At 34.8% G+C, this 12,882-nt stretch overlaps 1 protein-coding gene across 3 annotated transcripts in view; it reads right to left on the bottom strand.

Moving 5' to 3' along the window:
* PDE1A (phosphodiesterase 1A, calmodulin-dependent) overlaps window positions 1-12,882 on the bottom strand; it is a 244,068-nt gene that overhangs the window by 165,474 nt on the left and 65,712 nt on the right. Inside the window, exon 1 of one of the 3 annotated variants that reach the window (XM_004674849.2) lies at window positions 9,445-9,863. The exons of the other annotated variants lie outside the window; for them this stretch is intronic. Coding sequence (XP_004674906.1) covers window positions 9,445-9,497 — 53 coding nt within the window. The 5' untranslated portion in view covers window positions 9,498-9,863. Of the gene's footprint in view, window positions 1-9,444; window positions 9,864-12,882 lie in introns of those variants that run through there. 3 annotated transcript variants of the gene reach the window in all.

Here is a 12,882-nt window from a genome sequence, read left to right as displayed (position 1 = left end):
AGGAAGCATTATTTAATTTTACTATTTACAAGACCTCCTTTCTAAGTTTCAACTTCAGTGGAACTAGAAGTGAATTGCCCAAAAATATATAATTATAGTCAGTTTTTATTAAAATAACTAATGTTTTCAAATCTAGTAGCATGATAGTTGGTACAAAAAGTAAATTCTCCAAAAGGAAGGTAGGCTTCAAAAATGTGGGCTGCCACTATGGGTGTAATAGCTCATACCTTAGTTTAACTAAGTAAAACTTATTAAACTTCTAACTTATTTTAGCTTTTTAAACTAGGAATCTCAAACATACTATCTCTGGATTCAGGTGAACTACATTTCAGCCAGATCACATTAGAGTCATCTGGACTTCACTGTTATGCTAATATATAATTTTTCCAATCCTCAGTGTCTACGCTTAGACAACTTCAAGAACATGAAATAAAAATTCAAATTATGAGCTAGCTCTCTAAATACTGAATAAACTATGAATACACTAAAGGATAGAAATATCAGAAAAAGTCTAGAGCTTTTGGAAAGCATTAATTGCATCTATGGAGCCAACTGTACTTACTTCATCTTGGTAATTTCCTCCCACACCACCTTGGAGCATGGTTATGTGACTGTTTTATTTTTCCAAGGGGGAAGTAGCAACTAGAAACTATCAGATTCAGTCAGCTACTTGGAAAGGTACTTGTGAGTTTTCTCATGGATTCCTACTATTACTTTGAGTGAATGTCCAGGGTAGCTTGCTGAAAGGTTAGGAAACACATATGGTAGAGCCCTAAGTCATTTATCCATAGTCCCCAAACACCCGCCAGCTCACAGTAAATCCAACATGTTGTCACAGATGCAGGAGAAAATCCCAATGAGATCAGCCAAGTTTGGCAAGGATTATAGCTGACCTGCAGACGCTCATTTTAAGCCATTATATTTTGGGGAAGATTTATAAATAGCAATAGCTGATACAATTGTCATCAGTGTCTGAAAGACTATCAGTGAGAAATGAGTTTGGATACTTGTCATTGCAGTTCTACTAAAAGAGAGAGGGAAAAGTTTGTATGGCTAAATTTCCACTTAAGAAAGTACCTTTTTCCAGCCCTCCTTGGTGGTGCAATGGGTTAAAGCACAGTACTGTGAAGGTGGCAGGGCCACTTTGTGTGAGTTCAATCCCCCAAGTGATTTTGAGATTTCGATCCCGCCCAGAAGTGATCCACACCACACAGCAGATCTCCTTTGTCTCACCCACTGCTCCCCTAGGCAGTGTACTTAACTGACCTGCCAGTTCTGTTCCCACTCTTACTCTGGTGAATCCTCTCACCACCTCTGCACCTCTGGCCTGTACCCCAGTTCTGTATGCATAAATAAAATAAACCATTAAAAAAAAAACCCTTATCATTAAAAAAGAAAGTACTTTCTTCAAAAGTATAGTGGGCTATGGTTACTAATTTCCCTTATTCTGAAATAATTCCAAAGTTAGGGCTAACACAAATGCATTTTATTCACTGCAATTGCAACTGCATATTTTTTCATCTATTCCTTTAATGCTACAAAATTACATAGAAGTTATCATTGTAAGTATATTATAGAGGTTTTATTTGTATTTTCCTTATTTTTTAATTAGAATTCAAAATAAGAACCAAATACCCATCCCTCTAGTAATATTCAAGATATTACTAGAATTTTCAGCCAAGATTTATTGATCATCACCCTAAAAATGAAGAGATGACTACAATGTAGACCTAAGGGAACAAATCAGTCATTTAGTTATTTTTTAGTTTCAAGAGTCACCAGCTTGCACTCTACAGCTGCATTTTTTTTAGTCTTTGTGTTTCTAAAAAATGTAAAGCAAAATGTTTTTGTTTAACTATTTGACGTAGTCCCAACACCTTCAATTTTATATATTTTCAGTGTTGACCTGGCCCCTTTAGGTCTTTAAATTTGAAAACTGGACCACTGCTTGTTTATGACATATATTTTACTGAAAGCTATGAGAAATACAAAGTTGAACTCAATATTGATCCTAGCCTCAGGATTCTTAGAGTTTTGTAGGAGATCTGATCCTCTTATTACAGTAACTATAAAAGAATGACCTTATACATGCAGTAAAATAGATACAGATAAAATGAAATTGGGTAAGACTTAGAAATAATTGAAAGCAGCTAAACTAAGCAGTAAATCAGTTGACACATAAATTGAGTCTTTTAATTTTATCTTGTTTACTAAAGACATTGCTACTGGAATCATTATAAACATTTGAAATCATAGTAAAGATCTCTAACAAACAGGTGATCCCAAATTGTCATATGTCCCTATTGACATCTAAATTATAATGTAAATTTTTAAATTTACATTTAATTTTTAAATTTTAATTTAAAAGTGACTAACCTAGTGAGATTCTCCTTTTCTTTCTCAAAAATTTCCATTTATATGTTAAAGACACAGCCCCAGTGTTTTTCATTACTATTGATTTCCAAACAACTTATTCCAAACTCTTTAATCCTTAAAAATGTTCAATTAAATATTAAAGTCTTTAAAACTGAAGTCATGATTTTCATAGTAAAATCTCATTATTTTCAAAGCTAACAATCAGCTAACAAATATATAATTTAATATTTAAAATACCTGTCTTGATTTAACAAATAACTCCACTAAAAATAATATCATAACAATTAACAAAATCCTAACAATGGACATCAATATGACATAAAATTTACACTTCTCTTTAACAAAAAATATAACTTCAATGGAGCAGCCTTGGACTATTACCAAGATAACAAATCTGGAAGTTGTATCATCTGTTCCTTGAAATACACTACGACTTGCCCCATAAACTTCTAGAAGCTCCAATTCAGGAAATGCTAGATTATGTTTAATTGAAGCACATGTTCAAAAGGTTTTAATCAAAAGTATAAATAAACTGAAGCTTTCCCATGAGAACTATCAAAATTATGTCATGTCCAGACACGGAAGTGAAGAGACTTGATGCAGACTTCTTTAACTTTATTCTACGTCTAAGGACCCATGAGTTACCATTCAAACAAGTATCTACCAACACGATTTGATTTCATAGCTTTTGATCAAAAACTATATGTAACTGGCTAATTATTTCAAACAGAAAATTTGTGGATGATGTAATCCCCATTAAATTATCTCCAGTAAATTATTTTATCAGGGCCCTCCCTGGTGGCGCAATGGGTTAGAACACTGTGCTGCAGGCGAGCCATAGTCGCTTCAGTACGGATTCTATCCCCAGCCACGGAGGTGACCCACATGGAGTGGCAGACCTCTCCTGACCTGCCTGCTCTTCCACTCAGCAGTGTACTTCGTCGATTTGCCTGTCCTGCTGCCCACTGTCTATGGTGAAGCCTCTCACCGCCCCTTCACCTCTGGCTTGTATCCCAGCTCTGTATGCATAAATAAATCAATCTTTAAAAAAAATTATTTTATCAGTGTAATTTTTATTTTTCTCCTTTAAACATTACAAATCTTTGAAAAAACATTTCTGAAGCATACTAATGTCCAAGATAAATGCAAGTAACATCAACTTTTAGGAAACAAGATTCGCACTGCTCCTGTGTGATAGTTACTTACCATGTTTTAATATTTTAACTGTTTTAGATCCACACCCCAAATTATTGTGAAATTACTATGTCCTCATGGAACTTCTCTGAAGATTACATGTATAGAGCTTGTCTAAACAAACTGTTAACACTGTGGTGCACCATAGCCCTTGGTATGAATATTAATAACTGCTGTTGCTAAATTTACTGGAGATAATTTCAGCTATGACTGTGGAAGAAATAACACCAGAGGGGTAAACTGCTTACTGTTTGACTTTGAAATCTGTAAAAATCTATAATTTATCTATTGCTATGACCACTTAAAAATGTGAGTAACTTTTATCACAACTAAAGAGAAAAAGGAACAAAAATATCTGATGATTCTTTTCATGATAATCAAAACCTGCCTTACATTCAAATGTGTATATTGTTGGGTTTTGATCTTCATACTATCTTTTAAATATCAATTTGTTTCTATTTTTATTCTAAAATTCATACAATGGCTGCAAAAACATCCTGATCTAGATAACAAAAAAACAATTTTTAATAAATGTCTGTTATACAATATGTGTTCTATTAACTAGCAATTTAGTAATGCCAAAAACTTTAAATTTATTTCACCGTATTTATTTACAAGTATATTCCACTTTCATTGCAAAAGGGAACAAGTGAAATATAATTGTTTGGTATCACCAATTAGCTGTCATTTACATAAAAATTATCATCGTTTAGGTCCTCCTTGTGGTGCAGCGGATTAAAGCACAGCACTAAAAAGCTAAAGCCACTTCAGCATGAGTGTGATCCCTGCCCTGGAGGTGACCTGAATGATGCTGCAGACCTCCCCTGACCCCCACCCCCCACCCAGCTTCTCCCCTCAGCAGTATACTTCCCTTGATCTGCCTGTTCTGCTCCCCACTCTGTTTCTGGTGAATCCTCTCACCTCCCCTACATCTCTGGCCTCTAACCCAGTTCTATATGCATAAATAAATAAAATCTTTTTAAAAATTATCATATTTTAAATCTAAAATTTAATTTCCGATGTGTAACTGTCACTATTTCTTTCTCTTCTTAGTTAATAAATCACCATCAATTTAGTCTTAGACCGAAACCAAATATTTTACTTGAGAGTAAAATACAGAATCACATTATATTTCAAATATGACTTACATAGAATGTGAAAATTCATTTTACAAAAAGAAAGGATACTTAATATATTAGTCTCATTAGTTCATACTTAACTATCTTTTCCAAGTAATTAGTTTTCATTCTGAAGACTTTCTGCTAAACATATTTCTGTATTAATATACGCATGCCTTGTGAAAGTGAGGTGTTAAATGGATGCTTAACTCAAAGAATATTGTAAATACTTGGGCATTAACCCAATAATGTCTTAAAATTTCTTCAAATTTTGAAGTAACTTTTCATGTTATATTATTTGTGTGGGGTTTTTTGTCATGCTCAAGTAATAACAAAGGAAATAGACCTGAAACACCTGAATAATTGAATACTACCTAGACACCTTGCCTAGAATATTACTGTAAAGTGGTAAAGTCAGTTCTCCACCTGAAATGTGTGTGTTGTCTGCATTCTAGACTTCTGGATTTTAACACTGAGTTTAAAATACAAAATGTTTATACTAAAAAGACCTATGATTTTAAATAAGTAATGAATATTTTATGAAATCCCTATAAAAAGGATCTATCACTACCTTGACATTAGAATTTAGACAAGTCCTAGTACTAATCATCTTCATCGGGTCCACAACAAAATTAGGATCCTCTTTATTTTCATAGACTTTCCTATTTCACCCTATCACTTTCTACATTTCTATGTAAAGAGAATATGCCTGCCAAAAACACACTCAGAATTCCTCTGCTAACAAACACTTGTAAAAATAAAACTTTTGAAAAGGCATAAAGGGAAGAAACAGCATGTTCTAAATGCTGTGAAGATCCCAACATGATTTTCATTAGTCTTAGGCCCATGCTGGCAGCCATTTGGCTCACACTTTAATGTCTCAAATTCTGGATGTGTGCACCAGCTCTCAGTTCTAGAGCTAATGAAGAAATATTTGCATGACCTTGTTTGTAGCTTTTTTGTGCTATGTCTAATGACAAGTCACTACAAAAAAGAATTTAGCCACTTTTGAACCTAGAAAGATGTTTCAAATGTTGTCAGTTACTAAGATTACTAAATAAGACAACACATAATAGTTCCCGTGTGTTTTTTAAGTTCATGTTTTCTACCTATTTCTAGAAATAATTTTAAGTAACCAGAAAAAAAACATACACATGTAATAGAACTTGATAAATATCAAATCAAGTAGAAAGGAGATAATTACAACAAAATTCCAGCCTTAAACTCTTCATGGCAGTATAATTCAGACAAGAAATAATTTCACTGATGTAATATTATTAGAGAAAGACATTTTTCTTAGTATCAAAACCTAAGCTTAATCTATCTCATAGGAATATAGAAATTTTCAGTAAGCAATATCAATATACAATAAGATACAAGTGGTCTCAGCAATCATTTAACTGAACTACATAAAGCACTTTATTTGAAATGTTATAAATTGATGCCTCTATTTACATGAAGAGGTAAATCCTGATTACCAGAGACAAAATTCTGTGATAATACAAAAAAGGAGATTTTGAAAGTGTAAAGAATAGGTCTGTCGGAACTTCTAATATCAAACGTTAATTTACATCCTTACATTTCAAGTATCTATGTAATTTTATTTTGTTAAAGGCTGAAAACAAATCCTGAATATTAATAGATATTTTTGATAGTATTACATTCCTGGAAATTTATAAAACTTAGATTGTAACTCTTGAGTTAAAGAAGAATCATCTTTCTAAAAGCCAGAACAGCAAAAGTTTTGATGGCAGAGCCACAAAGTGTGTATGAAATATACCATTCAACTCAGGGTGAGATGGTCTTATTAATCATAAAGTTCCACAAGATACATATATATATATATATATATATATATATATATATGAGAAAGATCATATAAACTCTTGCCTTGACCATAAATTATACATTGCCTTTATTTCCTGCCTCAGACAACTGGTGTAAAAAACTGTATCCAAAATTTCCATGAAAGATTTTTTAAAACATAGGTTTGATAGCCCAACTATGTGATATGATTTGGGAATCACTGTAAATGACATAGACATTCTTAAAGACAGAATTTAAATAATATACAAAATTCTTCTCTCTTCCAAGTATCAGACTAGTAGTGGGATGGCAATTGCTACCATCACCTCTAAAACATCTCAACTAATTTTTGCAGGTCCAAAATGACTTTTGCTATCCAAAATTTAGGAAGGTTGTGCCAATAAGAAGTCTCAAAAATTAAGTTAAGACAAATACTGCTCTTATCACTCTCAGATCACGTATCAAAATTAATCCTCACTGAAATCTGTCTCTTCCACTTCAATTTCCCCGGATGTTGCCACCTCCTTTTTTGACACCCAAAGTCAGCCTGTACAAGGTTGTAGATGTATATACTAGATAACATATCATGTGGGAACAAATAAAGTTTGATTTTCTTCTCCATTCTGAGTAGTGGAGACAAATCAGAGATCAGGTGAACTGAATTAAAGTGTGGATTCAACTGGAGGAAGAGGTAGCCTATACATAGGAATTAAAATGGTATAAAGATATTAGGTCATTCCCCACACACACACACCCAAATGCTGCATTGATCTCTCTTGGTGACTGAAACTTTAAATGAATCATTTATGAAAAAGCAATATAGTTACCAAATTTCTGCTAAACTTAAATCTCACACAGATGAAGCCATCTAGCACAAATGTTTACAAGTGGATTGTTTACTGTGACTGTCCTTAGGAAAAAAGGGTGCAAACAAGTGCATATTGAGAAGAAAAGGGCAGGTAGTTGGCCTCTGACTAGAAGAGACAGGACTGAGAGAGATGTCTCAGCGTGAGAGACAGGGCAGTCCAGGTAGCCCAAGGGATAAGGGACCAGGGTAAGGGGGTTGATAAAGACTGTAAGTTTAAACCACCTTCCAGCTTGCCCCAAAGTGCAAACAGCTATCAAAAACTCCATGCGGTTTTTTACTGAGAGAGAAAACTTTCTGAAGAGTGACGCTTAATCAGACAACTCCTTTAGGATACTTTCAACCTCCCTTTATTCTTCGTCATAAACATACAGAGTCTCAACTAATCAATGTATCCTACCTACCCCACATCTGGTTTCGACCTATTTTCAATCAGGGAGCTACTTGCGGACTAGCTTGAAGTAATCACCTAGGTCAAAGTATGCCTTCTTTGGCAGCTGAGTCACAAAGATGATGAAGCAACCACTTGAATTTACCCAGTTGTATTCAAATTTTATTCTAATTACCTTTGCAAAGAATCTTGACTTGCACAAAGGATCTGTTCTGCACATCAAACAAACAAAAAAACCAGAAACTGTTGAGTTGCATGTCTCAAGCGAGTGGCACCTGAGCATATAACTCATCAGCAAAGGATAAGGACTTGCCATACAAAAGAACCACCTGCCTCAATTTCAACTCCCCAGTAGAGGATCGACTAAAGATGCCAGCTAAGTAGGTATGATTTTATCTCACACACCTTGATACCCTGAACTTTTGCAGGTGCTTCTAGGCTTGAGCTTGGGGTCATTTGTTCAATTGTTATGCCTTAGATTTGGGGGATTCATTGTGGAATTTTAGTTATTTAGTAAAACTGCATAAAATATATAAATACAAATTCAGATAGAAACAGATTATGATATTAAATTTATATGTACTTTATAGATTTATATAAATTTATATTTTAAAAAATTTTAAAAGATCTGAGCTATTATTTTGTTTTAAGAATTACAAAAGTATGTTGTTAGTATTAATAATACTGTAATAATGCATAATCAATACACAAAAATATTGCATTTTATATAATTATATTCCTTGAAGTCTACTCATTCAATAACCACCATAGAATGTCAGAAACTCCATCCTTAGATTTCTACTTTCTTGTAGTTAAGTCTTAGTCAACAACCAGTGACTGTAACTGCTTTTAGTATTTAGCACTATTAACATTTATCTCTGCTATATTTAGCAGAAATATATTGTGAAGGAAGCACAAAACTGATAATTACTTTTTAAATTTTTCTGTTTTAAGAGAAAAAAAATTTGGTTTTATTCTATAACAACTTTAAATTCTTAACCCCCAATTTTAAATTCTAAAGTATATAATTGGTAAGTAGAGAAGCAAGAATTAAAGAGTCAATGAGGAAAGTTCGGCTGTATTAGAGAAAGAGTGTCTCTTCTACCAAAACTGAACCTTAACTCAATCCATTAAACTGTATCTACATTTTGCCTGGCCAAAGATTCCACTACAGTGAACAATTTCTCCCATAATCCTATCATTTCCTTTACTGCTATTCAGATATTCCTAAACTTGCTGTAAAATGTACATTCTAGTACAGTAGATATCAAGTTCAAATTTGTCTCTCCACATCTTACTAACAAAAAGTGCAGCATTCACAGAATTCAAACACTGCCTCTGAATGTATTCTGTTGAAAGAATCAAACACAATATTTCCCTTTTAGAGGGCTGTGCAACCATTGTAAACAGCAAGGGATTGCATAATGTTTCAAAAGTTTTTCCAGTGCTATGTCATCCATGTACTTTAATAGTTAATGTGTTTTTAAAATATATTTTGAGGAGTTGATAAGAACTTGTGTAGTTTCAGAAAACAGAAAATAAAAGGATTCCCTCAGTATGCATGGACTTAAACTTTAAGCATGCTCTTTATTGCTTTCTCAACTTAGTGCCAGAATTACCAAGTTAAGATGAAAGAGAGGCATTTCCTTTCCTGATAGTCCTGGAGGTACCTTAAGGGGTTTAGCATTACTTACCTGAAGATGGGTCTTTGGAGATGTTTCTTCCTGATTGTGACATGGTCATCCATTTAAAGGTGAAGGTTTAACTTCTTCCTGGAAAAGACTCCAGAAAATCCAGGGAGAGAAAGTGCAAGTTTATCCTAAACTATTGTGCTGCAAGGAGCCAAGAAGGAAAAAGTAATTTCCTCTTTCTCTTTTTGGGTGCTGGGAGAAAGCTTCCCTGCTCTCTGCCAGCTGAGCAGTGTGTCCATAGAGGCCACATAAGACAAGCACATTGGGGCACTCCCCCACAGAGCAGGGTGTGCAAAACCACCAAGAGTCACGTTGATATGAGAAAGAGAAGAGTGCAGGACCCTCGGAAACAGAACAAAACAAACAGAAAACTTCCTAGTGCAGTGTCACCCAGGTAGACGCTCCCTAAGTTATTGCAGCCATGAGAGCAGCCCTTCCACATGCTGGTCAAGCCCGGAAAGCCAAGTCCCTCCCTGTCTTTAAAACAGCCTGTTCTGAGGCTCCACTTTTTTTCTTCAAAATAAAAGTTGTACAGCTGGTTCAGCCGTCCCATGTGAGTACCCTCTGTAAGTATGTTCTGTTAAAATAAGAACTGTATACAAGCTAATGAAGAAAGATAGACTCGGGCTGTGTGGCTGGCTGTACTTCAAGAGATTATAATTATTTTACAATCTTGCTTTTATTCACGCTGGTTAACGTGTGGAGACAACTCATCATTTTTGGCACTCATAACCTAATAACCTACACTTGGCTGAAGTTGAAGATGCCATTTCAACTGATAGAAACTCATGTGAAGTCAGCCAGAGCTACATAACTTAGATGAACAAGAACTGCTCAGTTCCTGTCAGTGACACTGTCCCCAAATGTCTGGTCCCAAATGTGGCTTTCCAATGCAGAAGGGACACGGCAAAAATGACATGGAAATGCTCACACTTAAAAAAAAAAATCCCCCCCCAAATTTCCTGGAAACCTATGATTTGTATATTATATGATAAAATTTGACTTTATGACTATAAGAGGAAAGAAAAGTAAGTATATGAAGGTAGTCATGAATAGCTGAAGATAAATGACACTACAATTATTTTATTTGGAAACAGATTCACACTGTAATTCCTCTGCTAGTTACAGATAAGGTGAATCCTTGTATTTCACTATAGCTTCATTGGAAATGTCCCTGTACCTTAACAAAATTTCTACCAAACCAATAATAATGTCATGAGATTCTAGGTCAGAGGTTTAATGTGTAACAAAATAAACTGTCAAAGCAGTCTTAAATATTTACATTTAAAATGTTTTATAAAAAAATGTAAATGTCGGCCCTTCCTGGTGGGAGCACGTTAAAGCACAGCACTAAGAAGGTAAGGCCACTTCCACATGAGTTCCATCCCAGCCTGTTCCGGAAGTGACCACATGGTGAGGCAGACCTCTTCTGACCCGCCCGCTGCTCTCCTCAGCAGTGTACTTTGTCAGTCAGCCTGTTCTGCTCCCCACTCTCTCTGGTGAAAGCTCTCACCACCCCTACACCTCTGGCCTGTACCCCAGTTCTGTATGAATAAATAAATAAATCTTTAAAAAAAAATGTAAATGTTTTTAAAATTTACATGTAATATAAAAATGGGAAAAACAGCATCCTCCCGGGTGGGCATAGTGGTTTAAAGCACAGTAGGAAGAAGCTCAAGTCACTTCAGCACGAGCTCGTCCCTGTCCTGGAGGTGACCCACATGGTGAGGCAGACCTCTTCTGACCCGCCCGCTGCTCTCCTCAGCAGTGTACTTTGTCAGTCAGCCTGTTCTGCTCCCCACTCTCTCTGGTGAAAGCTCTCACCACCCCTACACCTCTGGCCTGTACCCCAGTTCTGTATGCATAAATAATTTTTTTAATGGGAAAAACAAAACATACATTCCTGTAGTTAAAGATCCATAGCAAAAATGTTCAAATGTCATGAAGGAGGATATGACCATTTAGGTTGTCATCTGTAGTCCTTTGCCACTTTCTATATACTTCCACAGGGACATAAATACTTCTGTTTGTTACATCCAGAGGAAAGACAAAGGACAGAGAATTACAAAGAAATATCTGATTTTACTGAATAATTCTATTCCACATAGGGAATGGAATCAGTATGAGAGAACAATGAATGAAAAAAAATAAATTTGTTCTAGTCCTAGGTTTACAAACATACAGGGCCTTTGTGGGGAAATTTCTCACTTATCTATGTCCCAGTTTCCTCATTTGTAAAATGAAGTTATCAATTGCTTCTAGGTTCTAGGTTCCTTTCCAGCTTTAATGGTACCATTACGCCATTTCAATCCCATCCATATTCCCAAAAACAGATGACTAGATCAAGAAGATGTGGTGCATCTATACCGTGGAATATTATTTAGCAATCAAAAACTATAAACTCATGCCACTCACAGCAACATGAATAGAGCTGGAAGGGATTATGCTAAGTGAAATAAATCAAGAAGGAAAAAGAAAAATATTGGATGGCTTCACTTATAGGAGGAATATAAGGGAAACACATAAGGAGAAGGGAAAAATAATAAATAAATAAATTAGCAGACAAATATAAACCAGAAACATTCTGCAGAGGAGGGGAGAAGAAGAGGGAGAGGTATTAAACAGAGGAGAAGAGAACACAAGGAATTCCAGTGATGGTTCACAGGTCACTGGGTGGTGGGAATGTTACAGGGACAACATCTAAGAGACCACAAACACTGTACAAAAATGAACAATCATGTCAAATGTATGTGTCTGTAAGTATATAGATATTATATTACTGTATTGTTCATTGTGTTCTCAATCCATCAGCCCTAGAAAGGGCTCCCTGATATTAAGAATAATCAATGAATATGTTCTAAGATCTAAAGGAAAGTTGTTCTGTTTTATATATATATATATATATATATATATATATATATATATAAACCTTGCCTAAAATCAAGGAACACACATTTAAATCTTAACTTTAGCAGCGATTTTCGCTTCAATTCCCTGCACATCCGTTTCCTTACGTCAAACTGAGACACTGGACTGCATGACCTCTAATATCCTATCCAGCTCTAAATTTTTGTGGTTCTGTGACTGACCTTAAGATAAAATGTCAAGTTATTTAAATTTAGTGTCCAAGCAAGAATAAACTCTCTAGTCATTTTTAGCTCTTAACCATTACAAGGTCATGCAATCTACAGAGTACTTTTCATCCCTATTGTTTGAGGACTGAAACTATAATGCATACACTACTATTTGAATGTGGATATAAATTACAGTAATGTTATATTTTCTGATTAAAAACATTTTTTCACTATAGCTTAACATTCAACTTGGAACAATTCTCACTAGAACATAAACTCCAGGAGGACATGGATTAGTGTTTGTCTTATCCCTTGTCCATGGAATATAAGACACTCAGTGGGTAATTTATAGAATGAAGAAGTACAT

The sequence above is a fragment of the Condylura cristata genome, unplaced genomic scaffold (genome assembly GCF_000260355.1).
Source record: "Condylura cristata isolate star-nosed mole 26May11 unplaced genomic scaffold, ConCri1.0 scaffold00002, whole genome shotgun sequence".
NCBI lineage: Eukaryota > Metazoa > Chordata > Mammalia > Eulipotyphla > Talpidae > Condylura > Condylura cristata.
This window is presented reverse-complemented; position numbering and strand designations above follow the sequence as displayed.